At 41.5% G+C, this 24,085-nt stretch overlaps 2 protein-coding genes across 2 annotated transcripts; both read right to left on the bottom strand.

Moving 5' to 3' along the window:
• Positions 1 to 294: 294 nt before the first annotated feature.
• LOC145632881 (uncharacterized) lies at positions 295 to 1,068 on the bottom strand. Its single transcript, XM_081685210.1, has one exon. The coding sequence runs from the start codon at positions 1,066 to 1,068 to the stop codon at positions 295 to 297; it is 774 nt and encodes a 257-aa protein (XP_081541336.1).
• A 990-nt stretch (positions 1,069 to 2,058) lies between these two features.
• LOC145632880 (uncharacterized) lies at positions 2,059 to 4,677 on the bottom strand. Its single transcript, XM_081685209.1, has 3 exons — positions 4,220 to 4,677; positions 3,157 to 4,113; positions 2,059 to 2,236 (listed from the first exon to the last, which is right to left on the bottom strand). Exons 1-3 carry the CDS (start codon positions 4,675 to 4,677, stop codon positions 2,059 to 2,061), a joined length of 1,593 nt encoding a protein of 530 aa, XP_081541335.1.
• Positions 4,678 to 24,085: the final 19,408 nt, after the last annotated feature.

Here is a 24,085-nt window from a genome sequence, read left to right as displayed (position 1 = left end):
GCTCCATAATATATTGGGTAGTTCATCTGCTCACTTCCCTTTTGCTTCTTCCAGTCTTTTCTTCATGTTGCCTATTTGGACCTTGTTGCTTGACTCTGCTTGTCCATTTGCCTCTGGGTATCTTGGTGTGGATGTGATAAGGGAGATGTTCCATTCTTTGCAAAACTTCGTTGTCTTGTTGCTCATGAACAGGGATCCGTTGTTTGTAATGATTTCTACTGGTACTCCAAATCTGCTTAGGATGTTTCTCTTGATAAATGAGATGACATGCTTATCCTTGATGTCTTTGTATGCTTATGTTTCTATCCATTTTAAGAAGTAGTCTGTCATTGCTAAGAAGTACACCCTTTGCCTTGATGACAGAGGTAGCTTTACTATGTCCATTCCCCACTTCATGAATGGCCAAGGTGTCAATGTTGGGCGCAGCTCTTTAGATGGCTTGTATGTTAGAGGTGCATGTTTCTTACAGGCTAGACATTTCTTAGAGAATTCTGCAGCGTCTTTCCTCATGCTGGGCCAGTAGTATCCCATTCTGAGTGCCCTGTTGGCTAGGTTTCTTCCCCTTGAATGATTTCCGCATTCGCCACTGTGTAGTGACTGTAGAACTTGTTCTGCTTCTTCTTTTTCTAGACATCGTAGGAAGGGTCTTGCTGTAGATTTTTTGAAGAGCACGTTGCTGATTAGACAATACTTTGAGGCTATCAAAGCGAGTGCTTGTGCTGCCACATTCCTTGTTGGTGCTGTTTTGTCTAGAAGGTAGTCTTTGAGAGGTTTTGTCCACCTATTTTCTTCCCTCTCTGCAGGATCTTTTTGTATTTCGTAGACGCTCACAGTTGACTCTTTCTTTATAGCTGGTGAGAGTACGTGCACTAGTAGGGTAGCTCCAAATTCTTCAGGGTTAATATTCGATCCCAAGTTTGCCAAGGCGTCTGCTTCAGTGTTCAAGTTCCTGGGGACTTGGTCTATCTTGAATTCTTTGAACTCCTTAATCAACTTCTTTGTTACTTCCAGGTAGGCTACCATCTTGGCGTCCTTTGCTGCATATTCCCCGTTAATTTGATTTACCATGAGTAAGGTGTCTGATATCACCTCAAGGTGTTGTATCTTCATGTCTCTTGCTATAGTCAACCCTGTGATCAATGCCTCGTATTCCGCTTCATTATTGGTTGCTTTGACATTGCACCTTACTACTTGTGCTACTTTATCCCCTTATGGCGATGTCAACACCACTCCTAGGCCTACACCACGAATATTTGCTGCACCATCTGTATGGAGCGTCCACTTTTGTGTAGCTTTCGGCTCCTGTAGGGCCAATACCTCTTTCTGTGCTATTTCTTTAAGGGTTGGGCTGAAGTCTGCCACAAAGTCTACCAGTGCTTGTGACTTAATTGCGGTTCTTGGCTCGTATTGTATATCGTACCTGCTTAGATGTAGGGCCCATTTCTCCATCCTTCCTAACATTTCTTGTTTTCTCATGATGGCTTTGATGGGGTAGTTGGTTTGTACTCGTATAGAATGGATTTCAAAGTATGGGCGTAGTTTTATCGAAGCAATGACTAAAGCTAAAATGATTTTCTCTAAGGATGCATACCTTGTTTCCGCACTGAGTTAGATTTTTCTTACGTAGTAGATAGAGAAATGCTCTTTGTCCTCTTCTCTGGTGAGGACTGCACTGACCGTTCCTTCAGATACTGCAAGGTACAATTGGAGCGTTTCCCCTTCTTTCGATTTGGAGAGTATCAATGGGTTGGCTAAGTATTCCTTTAGTTTCTGAAATGCTTTGTCATGTTCTTGTTCCCATTTGAATTATTTGTTCTTCTTTAAAACTTCATAGAAAGCTCTGTTCTTGTAGGAAGACTTCGAGATGAATCTATTTAGTGCTGTGATTTTACCTATTAAGCTCTGTACATCTTGCTTTGAGTTTGGTCGTTCTAGATCCAGGATTGCTTTGACTTGATCTGGACTACCTTGTATTCCTCTATATGTTACCATGTAACCTAGGAACTTCCCTAACTGAACCCCGAACGTGGATTTTGTAGGATTTAGCTTCATGCTGTACTACTTCAGGATGGCGAAGGATTCCCTGAGGTCTTTGACGTGATCAACTACCTTCTTGGATTTGACTACCATGTCGTCTATGTAGACTTCCATTGTGTTCCCAATTTTCTCTGAAAACATTTTGTTTACCAGCCTTTGATACGTTGCTTCTGCATTCTTCAATCCAAAAGGAATTACCCTGTAACAGTAGATTCCCTGACTAGTAATGAAGATGATCTTTTCTTGATCGTCCTTTTGCATGAGTATTTGATTGTACCCACTGTAGGCGTCCATGAAGGAGAGTAATTTGTGCCCTGCGTTGCGTCCACCATGGCATCAATGTGAGGTAACGGGAAGAGATCTTTTGGACAGGCCTTGTTGATATTTGTGAAGTCAATACAGATTCTCCCTTTCCCATTATTCTTTTTGACCACCACTCATTGGCAAGCCATTCTGGGTACTTTACTTCTCTAATCTTTCCTGTCTTCAGCAAATTTTGGAGTTCTTCATTGATGATCTTGTTCTATTGGCGCGAATTTCCTTCTTTTTTGCTTTACTGGTGTATGCATTGGGTCCATTTTTAGCTTGTGAGTAATTACGTCTAGGGGAATTCCCTTCATATCTTCATGAGTCTAAGCGAACACATCTTTCTCTGTTTCCAAGAATTAAGAAATTTGTTGACAAAGATCTCTAATCAACTCTGACCCTATCCTTACTTTTGGATCTGGATGACTAGGGTTCAGTTGGAATTCTATGGCTTCTTGTTCTTCTGCTATGATCAGTTTCCCTTGACCCAACTAAACCTCTGATTGCTATGCTGAACTTTTCTCTACAGATGTTACCTTTAGTGCAATCTTTTAGCATTCTTTGGCTTCTTTAGAATCCCCTCTGATTTATTGGATACCTCACCTGGTAGGGAACTTAATGACTTGATGGTATGTGGAAGGGATGGCCTTCATCTTATGTATCCATGGTTTGCCCAGAATCATATTATATGATGATAAGGTGTCGATCACTAGGAACTTGTCTTGTAGGTTAACCCCTTTTGTGTAAGTGGCTAATGTGATCTCTCCACTTGTCTTCTTGGTTTCCCCACTGAATCCTACTAGCATTGTTGACTTGTTGATGATGTTCTTTTCATCGATGTTCATATGTTTCAAGGTATCAAGCATGATGATGTTTGCGTAGCTTCCATTGTCTACAAGGATTCGCTTGATCATACAGTTTCCAACTGGGAGTGAAATTACTAGGCCGTCATGATGGCCTTCTACTTCATCGCTTTCTTCGAACATGATGGGGATATCCATTTTTGGCCTTTCCCTTCTGTCTGGTTGATCCTTATTGCTTTCCTTTGCATGCCGCTTTGCTGCTGAGTACGTTGGGCCGCACACCTCTGACCCTTCTGATATGAAGCAGATAGTTTTGACGATTGGAGGAGGAGGTGGGGGGCCACCTTGGTTGGATTCCTTTTCCCTTCTTGCAACTTTGGACCTGTCTGACAAGAGCTCTTTCAGGTAGCCCTTCTTCAATAGGTAAGAAACTTCCTTTCTGAGTGCGACGCATTCATCGATTGTATGGCCAATATCTAAATGGAAATCGCACCATCTTGATGGATCCTTCTTTTCCCCAAGCCTATCACTCTTCCTGGGCCATTGCATAGTGTCTCCCATTTTGTTCAATGTCCTAATCACTCCTGTAGGGTTAACATTGAAACAATATTCATGTAATTTAGGTGGGAGTTCAGGATCTTCCCTCCAATCTGAAAATTCTTCCTCGACAGCATTGACTGATCCTTTATCAAAACGAGAACGGTGATATAGTTTGAATTGATGGTCCTTCCTGGAGAAGTTATTGCTTCTCCTTGGCTGATGATCTGGTTTGGGAGTCTTTCTTGCATAAACTTCCTCTTCAAATCTGACTTGTGCCATAGCTTTGGCTTGCACATTCTCGAAGGTCGCACAGGGATACTTGGTTAATTCCTTATAGAGCTCACTATGGTCTAGCAACCCTATTCGGAATGCTTCGATTGTTGTATGAGCATCATACTTGTGTATCCCAATCTTCTCCCTGTTGAACCTGTTAAGATAATCCCTTAAGGATTCTCCATGTCTTTGCACAACATGGTACAGATATGATAGCGTGGCTCCAAAGCCTTTGCACGAGATTATCTAAATTAATGAACCAAGTTAGGGCTGGACTTGATAGCGTGGCTCCAAAGCCTTTGCACATGATGGCTTCCCTTATGTCTCTAGGGATTGAACTTGTCATCATCTTCTGTTTGTAGAGGGATACGTGCTCATCAGGGTCCGTTGTTCCGTCATACATGGCTATGTTGGGCGTGCTGAACCTTTCTGGCACTTCTACCATGGCGATCTCTTCTGGAAAACGAGATTCTATACAGCCATCCGCCGCTTCCTCCTCCATGGGTTTAGGCACTCCAGGGATCTTGGCGATCTTGGCCTCAAATGCTTTGAGATACTCCTTGACCACTTTCTCTATTTTTCCTTCTTTGGTTCCCTCCTGCCTGTTCTTCTTGAGGGATTCTGCATCTAGAAAATCTATGTCCAGGGGTGTTTCCCTGCTTTTAGATCCTTTTTCCCCGTTAGGGGTATGGAAGGTTCCGGACATGTCAAGCTGCATGGCTATACTCTTAGTGCTTTTCCTAGTATTGATGGTTTTGGACGCAACTGATTGTATTTGGCTGCGGAGGGCTTCATTTTGTTTGGTTAAGCTAGTGAGTTTGGCTTCGATCTAGACCTTTTGGGCAAAAAGTGTTTCGATATGGATTTTTTTGCTGGTCTAAGGTTTGACGGAATACGTTCTTTCCTTCATTGATTTCGGCAATGGTGAAAGGTACTGGCTGCCCAGTCATGATGATTGTCTTGGTTTTTGGCGAATTGGTAGGTTAATTGATTATCAGCCCCATGGTGGGCATAAATAATAAAACTAAAACATAAATAATCTTAAAAGGGCAAAATAGAAAATTTACCTTTGGCGCGTGCTTAGCCCCGAAAATATGAGAGCCTCTGACGGAGATCTACCCGCAAAAACAACTACCAACTTTTAGGTCCATTACCTCGAGTTTAGTGAGGTCCGACCAAAACCCGAGTATTATGTGAGTTTAAGAGTTTTTGCTATTACAATGTTGTATTGAACTCCTACTTAAGCTAAGAAATCTCAAGCCATGCTTTGGCTATTTATAAGGAAGGATAGCTTGTGAATTCCAGTCATCTTTCAATGAGGGACTTTTTCACAAAAAGATCTCACATGGAAAGATTGATGAATTCAACCCTTAGTAAAATTACCAAGGAACAAGTAACAAGTGTCACATGGTTAGGTGGAACCACTTTCTCACTTGGTCCCCAAGGCATTTAACATGCATTGTGCACTAACAATGTGTCACCTAACCTTGAGCCCTAAGTTGGGTTCGGTTAGGCCATTTTCTTTTGGCCTGTGTCCATGACCCGTCACCCGGGTCCACGGCCCCTTGCCATATGTGCCGCCACCATAGCACGCTGCCACGTTGCATGCTGCCAATGTGGCATGCTGCCACATGGAACGCTACCACTAGGTGGCTGCCAACGTGGCTACCACGTGCGCTACCACGCATGCTGCCACATGACATTTTTCCATGTGTGCCGTCGCGTGGCACGCTCCTATTGGGCGCGCTTTTCTAGCATTTCTCGTGGCTAGGATTTTACTTGTTACTTGAAGCATTTTCCCGTCTCGCCAAATCCTAAATTTTGGCTCGACATTTGAGATTCTCCAACGCTCGGTTTTAACGCTCCAAGATCGAATTTTCGACGTCTAAATATTTAATACTTTGGGGATTCATTAATTTCATCCAAATTAATTTGTCGAGTCGGTTCGTTAATTGCTTGGGTGTGACCCAAAGGGTTCAGTCGAGATTAAGCTGTAATATTAATTATTCATTAATATTACTGATCGGAAGCGACCTCCACCTAGGCATTCCGATCACTTGACCTTACTGAATATATTAACTTTCTAATAATTCTGAACCCACTATCAGAATAATACACTTGTTCAAAGGACACCATTCCTTTCAATCTCCCACTTGTCCTTCCGGATAAGTGAGCTTTCAGTGTATAACCCCTTTCTTATGTCTCTTCATGAACTATAGGGTAAGATTATTCGTCATCCCTATTACGTCAAAAGTGTTTCTAAAAATCCGAGATTGACGGTCAATACGTAGATGATTTCAAAAATCCATCTGAGCACGACCATGCATTTTCACAGTCTCACTCGTCGAGAGGCCTTGTAAACAACAAGACATGCTCCCTGTTATTAGTAGGGGGACATTCCCAGTCTTGTAATGTAGCTTCTCTTGCTAAGAGGACCTAGCCGCCTAATAGCCGTCGTTATAATCCCCAATTACGGCAGACGTTTGACCGACATAAAAAAAGGACTAGTATTCAAACAAGACACCTCACAATACTCATGGTCAAGGAAAAGAGTTTCGATAGTAATAATGAGAAATATACTTATGACGATTTTGAATCTCTTAAAGTATTCTCATAGGTCGATCCTGTATGGTTCTAAACCAATACCTGTGTAAATGATTCATGAAAATCATGTCCTTGTAGCGCATGAAACGGTGCTATAAATCAAACTACACACTAATCTCAACTGGTCATTAATCATCCATTTTTTAAATGACCTTGATTAGGGATAATTTTCGATTACAATATTCAACGTTCACTTAATAGGTGTTTCCTTATCAAGACTGGTCTTGATACCCTATTTTGTATATTCCAAGAACCAAATAGACTCATTATTTAATTTTAAACCACAATTAAATAGTAAACAGAGTGATAAAAATTGCATGAAATTTTAAATTACTCCAAAACTTGAATGGTTCATCTTATGATAAATGGTTTTTCCGAATGTTTTAAGAGTATCACTCTTCATAAAACATCTATAGAAATTACACTCATATCTAATATGCTTGATTTCTTTCATGCCATTGTGAATGTTGTCGTTCACTTATTGCATAGGTTTAGTTATAACTACTTTGCTAATCTTAGCATCTTCATTACTGATCACTTTCATAATAAGATGATAAAATTTGAGAGTGTCATGGATTATATGTGATTTAGGATTTATTGTCCAAGTGATGGCTCCCACTCATTTTCATGATTGAGACCTTCAACTTGACAACCTATAATCATTAACGTACAACAACGAACTTTCCAAAGAACATCTTCTTTATTATCTCCATTAAGGCAACAATATTCTCAACATATATTTTAGTAGACTTCCTGATGATGCTTTGCTTGGGTTTCACTCCAAACGACTCACAATGATTTGGGATACCTTAATCACTTGTGACCATGAAAATTTTCCTTAAATTCCTGCACATTACACATGGATGCACGTCCATGCTACCATTCTCAAGCCACGACTTATTGTTAGCTCGTGCTTATAAATGGCTTCCTTGTTAAGGATTTAATCCTTGTTAAGGTTTGTGCTTGCAACATCAATTCTCAAATTTTATTTTTTTCCACGCGTCAAGAAATCATCCTCTAACTCATCCATGTGTTTTAGATGTTCTTGACTATAATCTAATACTTAGATTCAAGTTGATTGGTACTATATACATACTTCACATGCTCTAAGAAAGTAAGTCGTGTGACGATTCCACATCATAGCTTTACATGATGGATTTAATTGCAGAGTAATTCTCAATCTTATTTCATCCATGTGACATTTTAGCTCATTCAGTTTCACTGAGTCTTGCTAAAACTGTTTGCTGTGTGATATGGTTGAAAGTCCCTATTAGAGTCTTTCATGTTTGACTTAATATTTAGCCTAGCTCATACTTAGTTCAAACATTTACTTTATTTTATACATACGGGTCGAAAGTCTTTCAAAGTCCTTCAATTCATGTTTAACACAGTAAACTCCTTTACACGCTCAAACATTTTATTAAGTCTATACAATAGAACTTAATACTCAATACGTACTAAGTATCGTCTTTTGTTTGGTCCATTGTCGAAAATACTTTCAAATCTAAGCATTTAGCATTTGATAGTTATTTCGCAATAGAGTTCGTAAACTTCTTGTTGGACCTTTACTTTTGCTCCCACTAAACTTCTTATTCATCAGAATTTCTATGTTTTTCCATAAGCCAATCCTCTTATTAACTTTATGAGAAAACACGTTCTAATTCCTATATGCAATGCTTCCTTTAATCCCATGACAGATTCTTGAGCTTGCTTTAAAATCTAGCATTATTTAGATTTTCAAAACCCTTAGACTATTCCATAGTCACTTCCAAAATCCTATTTTGGGAAGGAGGTTTGGGTATCTATTTTGCCATATTTCATATGTGCAATTTTGCTAGATCAATCACGAAAAGACTTAAGCATTCCGATTGGTGAATAGGTTTTTATTAAAATCAACTTCGTGAATTTAATTGTATCCTTTTCATCCAATCTGGCTATGTATGCATATACATTTCCACATTTGTTAGTTTTCTCCTTGAAAAATTATTTGCAATCGATGGGTCTTTCACCCTTCATGAAAATTAATCAAGTTTCAAACATGATTTTCAAACATGGGGTCTGTTTCGGATTTTCATGGCCTCTAACCATTATTCGGAATTTGGATTTGTCGTAGCTATCTTACAATACATTATTCCTTTACTATCTAATAGTAAATAGTATGCTTGTAAGTTTTAGGTTTATTTCTAACTTAATAGAAAATTTTTAGGATTCAACCCAAGCCTTTGGTGAATTCTATACCCATACGGGGTTATTGCATCAAACACTGAGTTTCAAGGCGCTTCCAAAGCCCTTTGATTTTCTTGATCTTACTCCAACTTTTCAAAAGTTTTGTGAGAAATTAATTCTCTTTTAAGGCACTTGTAAAGACCTTTTGAGTATTCTTGATCAAGTATTCTAACGAATCCCTTTTAAGGTCTTTTGAGATTCTCAGTTCTAGTTTGTTGCTAAGCTCGATTGTCATTGAGTTCATTTTCCTCCCACTTGTCATTTGGGAAAGGTGTTACTTTCCAGAAAGACACCACTTAGAGCAAGAAACACTATGTTCTCAATTAGGTTGTTGAGGTAATGCCTGTGGTAGCACTTGAATGCGTATAAAGAGACATGTATATTGTCTTTGGGTAAAAGTTTGTTGTAAAACAAACAGTTAGCTCCCACTTGAGCTATCTTAGCCTTTAATGAGCCATTAAGCTCCCACTCAACTACCTAGATCTTGCTAAGCCGGTGAGCTCCCACTGAGTCACTTAGCTCCCACTGTGGCTAAGAGTTTTAGACATATACTTGAAAAGACATTTAGAAATTAATTCTATCCATAACTGAATATGGTGTCCTTTCTAGCTCCGACATTTTGTTTCGTGTAACATTAGTCCTTCGTGAAAATCTTAAGAACTTTATAGGAAGGAATGTGATCCATCATTGTTCGAGTAATTTTAAATGGCATCGAGGTCTCTGTAAAGACACACTATGTTCTTTGTGTAGTTATTTATGACAATTTCAATTTCATAACTTTTTGATGGTCTGGCTTGGCTCAAGCAAACATCGCTTGATCTAATCTAGACGTTTTGATATCTTGCTAAGTCGATTATGTACTTCACTAAACTCTTGAACTATTCAAGGTCAAGTTTGTTCATGTTTGATGAATATAGCCATATTCTTTTTAATTCTTTGTGAAACGTTGAAGTAAATGAATCCTCTTTAGCTTTCGGAGTCAATTGTCTATACCAAGAACAATAACTCTTTACTTTGTCAGTTTCAACAAGTAAGACTTGCTTGTCTTAGAACAATTTCGAATCGATCAACTATCAAGAGCCTATCTAATAAAGCGTTGAGTACGTTCTTGTCGATGTGACATTTCTAAAGATGTTCGGAACGCAAATCATGCCCATGACTTTGAGATTTTTCTAGTTTATAATGTTAAGAAAATGTTTGTCTATAATCAAGCATTCTTGACTCATGGTTTAGACAACCATGCCATTCAAATAAATTTCCAACTATTGCCCATTTCTATGAATGTGAGTCTTTCCGTGTGTAAATTGATCTAATTTTGATTATGGAACACTATAACCATTTCTTTATTCCAGCCTTAGCTTAAAGGTCTTTAAACAAAGCATACAACCTTACAACTGATGTAGCACCACTTGCTTCATTCAAAGCTTGTAAGTCAATAACTTAGCACTGTAAGAAAATAACCTTTTCGTACGTAGCGATTATTTTAACCTTTAGTATCTATTGTAATTGCAACAAAAAGCTTTCCCAACGAATGGTCATTTGATACAATATCCCCCGTTGCTTTAGCCTTTAGTAGTGGTTTTCAATATCGGTGGGGTTGGCCTTTATAATCGATACGAAAAACTACATCCAATCGTGGTGATTATAGTAGCGATTATAATCTCTAAAAATGTTGAACTCATTTTCTTTATAAAAAAAAAAATCATACATATCATCTTTACAAGATTCGAACATGTTTAGGGTAATTTTACCTTGACACGTAGTCCAGTCAGAGAGTGACACGTGTCACCTTAAGGTTAGTCCATATAGGACCAATCCCGGTTTGACACGTGTCCTCCCAAGGAAATGGAAAAAAGGCGCCTTCATGGCCCAAATCCCGAGAAAGCCGCAATGCAGCACAACCCACCAATAATTAGGGCTTGATGACCTAATCAGGGGCACAATTCCCGAGGACCCTATAAATAGGGAGATTTCCACCTCTTGGAGGCACGTTTTACCATTTATTACACACCTTTACTCTTTGATAGAGACATCTCGAGCTTGGAATCCGAGCAAATCCCCACCTAAATTTCCGCACCTTTTTACTCCAACCACCTGGGGTCTCTGTTGTTTTGCAGGTACAGATCACGCGTGGATCAGACTTTGTGACGTAACTCTCCCAAGGGACAAAAACACCCAAAACAGTTGGCGCCGTTTGTGGGGAGAGTACCTTAAAGATGGTTCAAGAGTCTGTGCCACCTCCTAAGCGTCTGGGCGACGACCCGAAAGTTTTCAATGACCAAGAGGATGAAGATCCTCAGGTTGAAACTTATATAGCCAATGATGGCTCCCTGATAACCAAGCACATCTGGCCCAGAGACACTCCTGAGCGGGAAGCCCATACGACTAGTGGATCAGCTCCCTGGGCAGCCGGAAGGGGAAACCCATACGACTAGTGGATCAGCTCCCGTCACTCGAGACAAACTCATGAAATTCATGACAAGTTTTAAGGGTGAAATTAAGGATCTGATCACCAAGAGCCAGGCTGGGCCAAGCAGGGGTCGGTCGGCAAAAAAAGACTCCTCTTGAGAAAGGGAAGTAAGTCAGAGATCGGCAACCAACTCCTCATCCAAAGGAGAAGGCAGCCGTGACCATTGATTGGTCCAAAATTCTTCTTCCTAAGAGGAATGCCAACAATCCTCGCCGGACTCAACAGCCAGTGGGAATAAAAAAATCAACTCTTGACACCCGGGAGATCATCACCCGCAAGAGAAATAAGCAGTTGTCTGAGTCGGCTTCTACGTCGAACTTTCCAGACAGCTTCAACAACACCTCTACAGGGAATGTACCTTCCTTGCATTAGAGCCAAATAGGCTGTAATACCGTCCATTCTGGTCCTCAGATGATTGGGACTGCACCGTATGTACCTTCTTAGGTCTACGTTCAGTATTCTCCTTATTTCATGCAGCCGACCCTCTTCGGAGATCAGGTGGCATACAACAACGTCCAGCCACTATACTGGTAGCTTCGTCTGCTCCGCCTGGGTGAACAACCTTCTGCGTTCACCCGGGAGATAACCGAGGCGGCACAACCAGCCAAGGTTGAAAATGTGTTGGTAGGCACCTATGACGGTACCTCCAACCCGGAAGATCACCTCATGGCTTACACCAACCTAATGTACTTACAGGGGTTGGATGATGCTCCTTAGTGTCGATGCTTCCCGACTACATTGAAGGGCATTGCCCAACAATGGTTTGGCAACTTGCCAGCCGGGTCCATTGATTGTTTTAGGAAGCTTGCCTTCCTATTTGCTTCCAACTTCTCGATGAACATCCCTGCGAAGAAAACAAGTCTTGACTTGAGCACCGTTAAGCAGGGGGAGAGAAAAGGGTTGCACTCCTATGTCAGGCGGTTCAATCTAATTAGAAATAAGATTCAAGGACTGTCTGACGAGGTAGCTTTTACAGAATTTTTCAAGGGTCTGAGAGAAGGGTCGACTTTTAAATTCGACCTAGCCAGAAAAGGGGCTTCCACTTTCCAGGCGGTCCTAAGGGAGGCGAAAAGCTAAATTCAAGCAACCGACCTCTGCTCGCCTAGTAACCAGTCGGACTATAAGAAGTCTGACAAACAGAAGGACAGCCGGCCTACTCAGCCGGCCAAGAAGAAAGAAGAAAGAAAAAAGAGAAAAGACGTCTGGGCAGTTAGTGACTCTGACCAGCCATCCAAGAAGAAGAAAAAAGAGTTTAAATCGTACGTCCCCAGGTACAAGTTTAACAAGGACTCTAACTCCATCCTCATGGAGATAAAGGACCGGCTGACCATTGAAAAGCCGAATCCAATGAAGAGTTCTGTCCAGTCACGGAAAAAGAATAAATTCTGCCAATACCATGAGGAAGTTGGCCGTGACACCAACGACTGCTTCAGCCTTCAACGGGTGTTAGACCGTTTGGCTGACAAGAGGATGTTAAATTCCTATATCTATAAGTCCAAAGGGACTAATAAGATGAACCCAGGGCAGTCGTCTAAGACACCCCATTCTGCTAGTAATTCGGACACCGATAAGGAGCCGGTCTACACCATAGTAAGCGGGTTCTCATGCGGTGGCCCTACCATCCGGGGCACTAAGATCCATTTTTGAAAGATGGACAATGATGATGACGAGCAAGCGTCTGCTAGCTCCTCCTTCCCAGACGTTCTGATCACTGAGAAGGACCGGGGTAGTGTTCGTCGTCCGCATGACGACTCGGTCGTCATCGAATGTAAGGTCGCCAACCAGCTGGTTGGGCGGATACTTATTGACACCGGCAGCTCGTCGGACATCATCAGTCTTCGGTGCCTGCAAAAGCTGAAATACAATGTCATCAACATGCATCTGGTAACACACCCCCTGGTTGGCTTTGGGGGTGGAATGGTTTACCCAGTCGGAAGGGTTGATTTACTAATACGATTGGGTGAGAAAGGAAAAGGACGACACCTGGTCGTCAAGTTCTTGGTTGTTGAGGAGCTGACCGCTTATAACATTATTCTGGGCCAGCCAACCCTCAACGAAGCCAAGGATGTAATCATCCCTTTTCTCTTGCTCATCAAGTATGAGAGGGATGACGACTCTGTTGGTTCCTTGAATAGGAATCAAAAGATGGCTTGGGAGTGCTACCTCTCAGCCGTCAAGGATACTATGGCCCCAGACAGCCAAGGGCAAGAACCAATAGACCTTGATAATGTCAAGGATGCCGCCCCAGCGCCAACCCCACTAGCAGCCGGGAAGAAAAGAAAGGTCCCTCTACTGGTGGAGGTGAAGAAAGAGAAAAAATAGCAATCATTGACCGGGGAACGGTCAGATGAGCTCCGTCCCCAACCGGCTGGAGAACATATTGATATACCTTTGGACGACAGCCGTCCTGAGCTTACTGTAAATGGTTGGGACGGTTGCTATACAAAGTTGGGTGCAGATTTACACCTTTTGCTGAAAAAATTCAAAGACAATTTTGCCTTTGAAGTGGAAGAGATGACAGGCGTCAGCCAGGATCTTGCTATCCACAAACTCGCCGTGGATCCTAAAAAGAAGCCCGTCCAGCGGCTCTGGATAATCTTGATCAAGTTTGGAAAGTGTATGTAGACGAACCTAACAAAGAACGGCTGTGGTGCAGGCGTAATCTATGAATCTCCTGAAGGAGATAAATATGAGTATGCACTACAGTTCAAATTTCAGGCCTCAAACAATCAGCATGTGTAAGGCATCAGGGGCAACCAAAGTTGACGCCTACTGTGATTCTCAATTGGTCGTTAGCCAGTACGAAGGTACATATGAGGCTACCCATCCGGCAATGATCAAATATCTTCAAGCTGTCAAAGAAGAGGATGGGAAACTCGAAGGGTTCACTTTGAGCCATGTGCCCAAGTCTGATAACAACCAGGCGGATGCCTTGTCCAAATTAGCATCTTCCGGCTGTTGTGATACGCCTCAGTCAGTCTTTTGGGAAGTTCTGGAAAAAAAGAAGCATTTTTGAAGAGCCCATTAGAACCTTGGACCGAAGCTCTACCTGGATGGATGGCATCCGGGATTACTTGACAGACGGCACTCTCCCTGATTCGCCACAGGAGGCAACCGCCATGAAAAAGAGAGCGGCAAACTTCGAGATGAGAAACGGAGAACTCTTCAAGGCGAGGTTTCTGAAGCCTCTTCTAAAGTGTGTTACCCCAGAGAAGGGGAAGGAAGTTCTCGAAGAATTGTATGCGGGGTATTGCGCCTCCCACATAGGCGGCAAATCCCTAGCTGGTAGAGCCAGGCGACAATACTTTTGGCCTACCCTTGAGGCAGACACCAAAGAGCTAGTGAAGAAATGTGACAAATGTCAGAAATTTGGCAAACTTATTCACCGCCCGGCTAATGATCTAACGGCCATCCACAGCCTAGTCCCGTTTGCTAAATGAGGCATGGACATTTTAGGTCCTTATACGCCTGCTCCAGGCGGAAAACGTGACATTCTAGTGGCTGTGGATTACTTCACCAAGTGGTTGGAGGCGGAGGCGGTCAAGAATATCAAGACTAAGGATGTCATCTCTTTCATCTGGAAGAACATCATCACCCGGTTTGGGGTACCTTTGTCTATGGTGTAATGGCCCTCAGTTTGAGACGCCTCAGCTCAAGACTTGTTTGGGGGATCAAGGGATGTCTAGCTGTTTTGCATCAGTTGGCCGACCCCAAGCGAACGACCAGGTTGAAGCCTTTAACAAACTCATCTCAGACGGCATAAAAAAGAAAATTGAAAGAGCCGGTGGTTTATGGGCAGAAGAATTGATTCATGTCCTATGGGCCATCCGGACAACGGCCAAAGGGTCAACCGGGGAAACCCCATTTCTCATGGTTTACGATGCTGAAGCTGTCTTGCCCATCGAACATTACGAGCCTACCCTCAGGGTAATGTTTTATGATGAGGAAACAAATTGGGAGGCCATGCGTCTGGCTTTGGACTCACTCTCAGAACGCAGGGGAAATGCCGCCTTGCGTCACGAGATATACTGTCTGAGAATGACAAGAGCCTACAACAAGAAATTGCACAAGCGCCCTTTGAAAGTTGGCGACTTTGTGTTACGAAAAATGGAGGCAACTAGTAGGGCCAACGAGCTGGGAAAGCTGACTCCAAATTGGGAAGGCCCCCACCGAATCTATGAGGAAGTTAAAAACGACAGCTACCGCCTGGAAACCCCAGACGATAGGCGCCTGCCTAGGACTTGGAATGTAGACAATTTGAAAAATAACTACTTCTGAATTGTAAAATTTTGTAAGCAAAAAGTCTATTAATGAGAAATAGCTTTTTGTATTCAATTATGTTTTCCTTTTTCAAGTTTTAAGGCCGTGTGAGAAATTCACAGGCGGCCCAATTCGTGAAGTCTTTAAGTTTGAAACTTAGTATACAATTCAGCGATCATTTTACATGAGGCTACTTGCCAGATAACTAAACTAGGCACAAAACCGCTTATTGGCTATAAAGTCAGTCTCAACCTAGACAAGAGACCAATGGCCGGATGGTTGCTTTTTTCATAAAATCGCCTGTCCTTACATGGACAATGGCGTCTGGCGACACCCCTCCGGGTGCGATCGTTGAAGAGAGCAGCCTACCTGCTTGCTCTACGTACCTATGCAGACGGTAAAGATTGAACGACCAAATTGGTCAACTCATAGCCGTCTGACCAGAACAGTCGGAAGAACGACTAAGTTTTCGGAACACCGGATGTCCTAAGACATCAGCTGGTGACCGACCGAAGTTCCCAAGCTTTTCATTCCAAAGTTGCACCACCCCACCCCACCGGGGCATCAAGGGTTGTGCAACAGCTACGCAACTGTCAAAGGGACGTGAGGCTGAAGGCCGGATGGTTATTCGAATTTCGTCTACTCCATCAGTATTAAGACGACCAGTAACACCCCTCCGGGTGCATTCATCACAATACTATCAGAGTGCATTTGTATATACAGGAGGCATGGTCCAACTCATAGCCGCTGGCCTGGGTTAAAAGAATCACCCTTCGAAATTAAACGTTTCCGAAGGCGGAAAAGCCTAATTGGGTTGCAAGACCCCCAGGCGGTAATTTGCCCCCTGTCTCTTGACAAGACAGACGGTCCTTCGCCTTTCGTCTAATTTCCAGACGGCCTTTTTCCGTCTTATCCTTAGCGCCTGTCACATGAGCGGCTGTGCACTTGGTTTGGGGCAATCATTGTTGTGATTGATTGACTTGCAAACATATCATGCTCTTTAAAGCATTAGAAGTTTTCAAGACAATCAATTGATTTAAAGGTTAAACCAACCACACAGCCGCCCAGGGGCAAGAACAGCCGGATTATCTGTTTGTCGCATGCTTTTCATAAGTTAGGCAAAAGCAAAAATTTCAAGCATACTTGCAAAATTAAAAATGAAAAATTCAAGCGCAAAATGATCAAAACCGACTCAGTCGGCGCATTCATGAAAGAACTACCCAACCAAACAATTGTGGTAGAACATTGTTAACCGGACCCCGTTTGGGATGTGAAACAAATATTCAATTAACCCGGCTCCTCGGCCGGTAAAGACAACTAATACTCGCCACGCAGGCCGAAAAGAAAGTAATTTGGCATACAGCCGTTGAATAAGAAAATTGCATAGTGCCGAAGAAAGTCACTGTTGAGCTGCAGACGGGTCCGCCTGGTTATTTCCCCCCTCATCCTCACCTGATCAATCTTCGACGCCTGCATCATCATTGTGGCTTTAGTCTCAAGTTCATTTATTTTACAAGAGTACAAAGCAACGTTTTCAGCGTCTCTGGCTGATTTGTTGGCTCTCTTTACCTCTTCCCGCTTGCTGGAGTATGGACGTTTGAGACCTTCTACCCGCATCAGGGCCTGCATAGAATGAATAAGGTTAGATCTACAGGCGGGATAATACTTGAAGTTCACTTGTTACTTTCTTACACCTTACCTCAGCTAGAAGGGATAGAATGCGTTACAGATTGAACGTCTCTATCCCAGGGATGTTGTCTTTGTCCCTCTTCCGGACGGCGTCAATCATGGCCTTGGCATGCTTTTGGACGTCTGGCCAGCAGGGAGAGACATCTACACCATAATCAACACTTGATGAGTGCGAAAAATAGGCGGCACCAATCTGTTGCCGACCGTCGGAGGAAGAAGTCTTTTGGGAGTGGGATTTCACTCGCAAAGGCCACCCTAACTCAGGTGGGGACTCAAATGGGTTAGCCTTACCTTCAGAGATGGCCTGGCGAGATCCACTTGCAGCCGCTGTAACCCCTCTTCCAATAAACAAGGGGTTGACGAGATCAAGGCCAAAGTTGCCGTCTACCTCCGTCATCCTGCCCCCAAGACGCATTTGCGTTTTCCCGGCTCTGGCCCCAGGAGTCTGGGAGGAGCCAGTCTTTTTCTTGGAGGGGGTAGAGGCGAAGTCATCCCTAGCCCGTTTGAGAGTCTTCTCAAAAGTTTTTGAGATTTTGCCTTCCTGCAAATTGGATACAAGTTAGTTATGCATCTGGAAATGAAACTTGTGAAGTAAAAGAAAAGGGGTCAGGCGTCTTACCTTGGCCCTGATAGCTATCGCCTGCTTTTCCGCCAAATCTCGGCGGACGGCAGCGGAGGACCTTTTGGGTGTTTTCTCGTCTGGGAGCATGGCTAAAGCTTTCTCTGCAAAAAAGAGCGAAAAACATTAGTAATTGCCAAATTCGGCACAAAAGTACCCCAGACGGTCTTAAGGTCAGGCGCATACGTTTGGTGAACATTGTGCTAAGCCTGCAGGCGGATAAAAAGTCCTCGTCTCTAAACTAGGTGCTTTTTGGAATTCAGTTCTTTGGAACCTTTATTGTTTCCCTAGTTGACAGGGTAGCATCTTCAAGACCATGTACTGAGGGAGGGTGGTCAGTGTATACCACGCCCTCCAGCCGCTTAGGTTGCGACTTAAGTAATGCATGTGGGCAAAGGCCTCCCAGCCGGGATGCAGCCCTTGGAACTCACAAGCGTCAACGTATCCCAGAATGTTAGCCCAAGAATTGGGGGTAAGTTGCGACTTAAGTAATGCATGTGGGCAAAGGCCTCCCAGCCGGGATGCAGCCCTTGGAACTCACAGGCGTCAACGTACCCCAGAATGTTAGCCCAAGAATTGGGGGTAAGTTTCCAGACTCCCAGGTCATAGCCTCTTAGAATTGCCTTCACCGCCTCGTGAAGTGGAAATCTTAGCCCAACCAGGAACGTCGCTTCATAACAGCCAAAGTAGGCATTGGCGTTCCTCTCGCCATCTTTCCAAGAGACGGTTCCTTCTACAGGCGGAACCCGGATGGTATAATTGTCGGCTAGGGGGCGCATGAGCTTGAAGTTCTCCAAGTCTTTATCCATGTTTGCCCTATCTTTGGCAGAGACGTGGATTTGGAAGGGGTCATCCTTCTCACTCCATTTTTTCCTCTCCTCCACCTTAGTATCCTCAAGCGGTGACATAGGCTCGTCACTACTCTCGGAGCTGGAGGCGGAACTTTCCTCGGATGAGTTCTCATCTTGCGAGTAGGGCATAGAGACGACCTCCTCACCGTCTCCTTGATCGCACTCATCAAGGAATGAATCCCCAGGGTTGAAGGGGCACTCGGGGGAGACCTCTCAGCAGCCGTCTGGTTTACCCTATCAGACGTCTCCCCCTCTGGCGGTTGCCCGCCTGAGCCCTCGCTCTTATAGTTGGGATCTCTTGCCGTCTGCATAGTCCGAGCCATTGTGTCCTGCACAAACACATAGACGGTCGGATTCCAAGCATAAGGGTGGTCCCAAGACCCCGAGGCGGCACTCCCAGTCCTAGACATAGCCGTACTAGGTGACTGGCTAGACTCTAACCTAGGTTATGCCGTGAGTGTTGGTGATGCATCCATTTATTGCAAAGAGTATATATAAGCGGGAAAAAAATGAAAAGAGCTGAGAAAGACAGAGGCGGTACCTTTAAAAGTTCATGACTGAAGGTTAGGCGGAATCGTCTGGGGCAGGCGGAAACGAGCTTGATTGCTTGTGCTTAACTCAGACGGGAAAGCAGACTCTCTCTCTAAAGTTTATCTCTCATAAAATTTTTGTAAAACGTACAAAAAATGAGGGTAAACGGCTACATATAAGGGGTAAATTCAAGGGTACCCCCGTAATTTCCGCATAAGGTGAACAGTAAAAAATTGGCGGTAAAATCGCCCCCAATGGAAGAGTGACACCTGTCACAGATGCCATGTCACATCAGTGAGGGGCAAATGTCTGGGGAAATTTTACCCTGACACGTGTCACCTTAGGGTTAGTCCATATAGGACCAATCTTGGTTTAACACGTGTCCTCCCAAGGAAATGGAAAAAAGGCGGCCTTCATGGCCCAAATCCCGAGAAAGCCGCAATGCGGCGCAGCCCACCAATGATTAGGGCTTGATGACCTAATTAAGGGAACAATTCTCAAGGACCCTATAAATAGGGAGATTTGCTCCTCTTGGAGGCACGTTTTACCATTTATTACACACATTTACTCTTTGATAGAGACATCTCGAGCTTGGAATCCGAGCAGATCCCCACCTAAATTTCCGCACCTTTTTACTCCTACTCAAGTTACTAAATTGACCATCGGAGGCGGAGCTCCAACCACCTGGGGTCTCCGTTGTTTTGCAGGTACAACTCACGCGTGGATCAGACTTTGTGTCGTAACTCTCCCAAGGGACAAAAACACCCAAAACAGAACATGCAACCTCAAACTCTTATATTAAATGTTTCTTTAATAAACTATGACATATTTTATGTATTCTTTGTCAAATAATATTTATATGTCTAGTGTAGAAAAGGCTTTTAGTATCAATTTTTGGGATTTAGTGGCGATTGTAAATGATACGATTTCTCATAATTTTATAAATGTGCAAAAATAGTGTGGATATGTATTATTATGTTTTCTGTACCAATTTTATATGGGAAAACCATGACGATTATAAAATAATACAATTTCCTTAATTATTTCACAAACATACTTGTATATTGTAGCGAATGTACAATCGCTACAAAAAGCCAATTTTCTTGTAGTGTAGCTTATCTTCAATAGTTTGAGGTCACTTTCAAAGTGGAACACTCAAGCAGTATTTGATACTTGTGAAGATAATGAGTTGCTAAGTTAACTTCAATAACATGAACTCCTTATTAAAATGGAATCTCATTCTTTTTCTTTGTTCCTCGATTCCTATATTTCTTATCATACTTTATCTCATAATCTTAAAGAACCATTTCTTTAAGAGTCTTTGACTTTTATACTTTGTTAGGCATAATTAAGCATCGAATGCGCCGTAAAACAAAGTTCCATCTTTTCCTTTAATTCATGCTCGAATTACTACATCAATGAGTCCTACTCATCTATGTATTAAGCAAAAAGATATGTTGTCAATATTGACAATTTTGAGTTTGCAACTCAATACTTCATGTTTTATCAAAACTACCTAGTATTTTGAATAAATGATGTCCAACCGTCCTTAAAAGTAATTTATGAGAATTGTATTTTAGAAATGCTGTACTTTTCTTTGAGAACCATTCTCAAAGATTTCCTTTACCAATCATGGAAAACAATACAGTTTGATTTTGAATTCTACAAATATAAGTGCAAAGTATAACCATTTATCAAGTAAATAACATAATAAGTTTGAAAATTAAAAAGTATTCATGCAAAATTTCAATCTTATTAACGTCTTATCCACGCATTAAATTTGTCCCCATTTGGCGAGAATAAGTCGATTCCAAGATCCAAAGAAATAAAGAGTGACTAAGCATTCGTTGGCTTGTCTTAGCACTCAATCTCCTAAGATAAGCAACACATTGCTAATGGCTCTAAGCCACTCTTGGTTTAATAAATCGTCGTATCTAATGCTCTCTCAACAATTTATCCACTTTTCCACGACATGTTAGGCCTCCATCACTTATATCGTTGAGTACAACCAAAACCAACTTGCATACCCGGTATGCCTTATGAGTCTAGGGAGTAGAAGTGATGCCTCACTTTGGCGTAGCCCATCACTACTCTCAATAGGTCGATAAGTGTTGTTTTGGAATGACAATTTCACTCAATATTTAGGGACCTAGGGTTTCTATGTTGGTTTATTTAAGTGAACTTAATTAATCATCACAACATTTGAAATCCTAAACATGCATCTAACATATAGTTCATAATAAATAATCATGAATATGTAAAGCATAAGCATTTTGATGCCTATTGGCAACTAGCATGACCCCTTGAATTCTTCAAGTCTTCAAAAGGTCTTCTTTTGCAACTTCATGGTTTTGTCTTCCAAGAACTTCCATCTTCAAGACTTGACCATAATTATGCAATACTAGTAACTACGATTAGGACTAATCTAAATATTAAGGTACAAAAATACTCAACGGTACGCAGACTGTATTTAGATTTACAAAAATACATCAAGGCACACAGTCCGTATTTTCTATCCTAATCGGGTCCCACTAGCTGCCATTTTATAAAACTTGTGAGAGAATATACATTACATTCATCCATTCACTATATGTGAATGGCCCATGCATTTTACAACAAGCAAGTAATAATGCATTAAACATGCGAGCGCACTAGTAACTAATCTAGGTGGTTAATCCAATTAACACTCCTAATTAAAAATAGTCAAAGTTATTTAATCGATTATGTAATTGACGAAATTAATAATTGAATCTCCCACTAAATTCCGCATCCTTCTTAGTTAATCCAACTAATTAAGCCGGTAGAACCCAAAATTTGTCAAAATTAATTTTTCCAATGTCGCACTAAACCGAGGCCTAGCCTCCAAAAATATTTTAATTAAAAAAAACAAAATTAATTAAAATAAAACGACAAAATAAATAAAAAATAGCATTTCCTTAAAACCCGGGGTTTAAGTGCCAAGTGTGGGGTTGTGCACATCGTGCCGCAAGCACGTAGCACACCCACACGCACTCCTCACATCACAGCTCACACCCTTGCCACACAAAACCATGCACTCAAATATGCTCTCATACCCACACCACAGCAGCCACGTGCTGCCTTACGAACGTACGCGTAGGGAATATTTCAAGTATTATCCTAAATTTGAACCCCACTATGATCATACACTAAAGTACGGTGGCATCCAAAGGGAAAGAAGATAGAGCAAAAGAGTCGCCAACAAGTGTTAGGAACTTGTAAACCGTTTACGAGGTGAAGGTTACACCCCTTAACGATCCAGGATATCGGAAACTCCAATAGGTCTGGAACCATGACTGGTAGTTCAGGGATGAAATTATAAATCCAACTTAAAAGAGATTGAACCTGCCCTAATAATAGGCCTCTACTTTATTCTGATCGTATTCACGTGCGCTTTCTAACTAACATGCAATCAATAGGATTAACCCTAAACCTGTTTAATCTATGTTGGTTGAATATTAATGCAAAAATAAAACTATTATTGGCGATCACTTGAATTATAATCAAATTAACCTTAAACAAGATTATTAATTATCTTACCAAGCGTGATTATAAGTACCAAATTCCCTTTAAACGTGCATAAAAGGCGTGATCAAGCAATAACAATAAATATATATCAAGCAAAGTAATAAATAATCATAACAATAATTATAACAACTATAATCAAGATCATAACTATAATAATCATAATTAACATAATCATGTTAAAGCATAATAATAAGATCCTAGGCATGATACTAACAAGATTAATAACAAACCCTAGCATGTCACTAAACAATAAAAATCAAAGCTTTAGCCCTAACATGATACAAACGATCATAAATATTAGGAAGAAAATAAAAGGCATCATACTTTTAATCATACTTGATATTAAAGTTACCCTAGACATGATACTAGGAAGATTAAAATACCCTAACATAACACTAGGAATCATATATAATAACACCCTAAGCATGATTTCTATATCACAATAACAATAAATCAATTATAGCACTTACTTGGATGCCTCGTATTTCTTTCTAATAACAAAATAAACACGTTGGTAACTTCAAGGAAAATAATAAACAACAATTAAATTAAATAATTAAAACAAAGATTTGGGACCAAACCCTCAGAAATTAAACCTTTCACGTCTAGGGCAAAGGCAACTTCGAATAATGATAGGTGTATTTAGGTCTTGTGAATGCGGAATTTTGGTAGGTTTAGAAAAGAGAGAGAAAAGCTTTTAGCTTAGAGAGAAAATTAGAGAGAATAAGAATTGATGATTGTAGATGATTAAAAACGGAGTTTTTAGAAGCTATTTATAGAGAAAATCAGCCAAAAAGATAGAAAATCGAATCAGAGTTCTGACATGAAAAAACAGAGTTAGCGCCAGGCGCCAAGCTTAGCGCCAAGCGCTAATGCTGGCGTTAGGCGCTAACCAAGTTTTTGACGCGTTTTCTAAAATCAGATAGAAATTAAGCGTATAGGAGGATAAAATCGTATTTTCCTCAAAAACACTCTTTTATTATGATTAAAATTCTAAAAAGTCAACAAAAGTCAATTTATCAATGCTAATTGAATTAGGAATGAAAAGAAACTTCTAGAAGAATCTAGAAGACTAAAACCATTCCTAATTGCATTAGGAATGATAAATCCATATTAGGCCCTCCTCTATATCATTGGGCCGCATATAAGGTTCAAACCGGGCCCAGTTTATTAATTTGGCCATAACTTCCTCATTTTTTATCGGAATTGGGCTTATAATATATATCGTTGGAAAGCTCTTTTAAAGCCCCATCCAACTACACTACTATTGGACCCATATCATGGACCAACCAAACTGGATTGGCTATTTTCTTAAAATAGATTTTCAAAA

The sequence above is a fragment of the Chenopodium album genome, chromosome 5, assembly GCF_948465745.1.
Source record: "Chenopodium album chromosome 5, dcCheAlbu1.1, whole genome shotgun sequence".
NCBI lineage: Eukaryota > Viridiplantae > Streptophyta > Magnoliopsida > Caryophyllales > Amaranthaceae > Chenopodium > Chenopodium album.
Note: the sequence above shows the minus strand (reverse complement) of the source record. Positions and strands in the feature narration are given on the sequence as shown.

Excerpts from the sequence above, each read along its gene's own strand:
- LOC145632881 (XM_081685210.1), bottom strand. The coding sequence starts at position 1,068 with ATGGTAAATCAAATTAACGGGGAATATGCAGCAAAGGACGCCAAGATG.
- LOC145632880 (XM_081685209.1), bottom strand. The coding sequence starts at position 4,677 with ATGCAGCTTGACATGTCCGGAACCTTCCATACCCCTAACGGGGAAAAA. Across the intron at positions 4,114-4,219 it reads TCAAGTCCAGCCCTAACTTG|GTTCAACAGGGAGAAGATTG; the intron begins GTTCATTAATTT and ends TTATCTTAACAG. Across the intron at positions 2,237-3,156 it reads GAAAAGAACATCATCAACAA|GGTAATTCCTTTTGGATTGA; the intron begins GTCAACAATGCT and ends CTACTGTTACAG.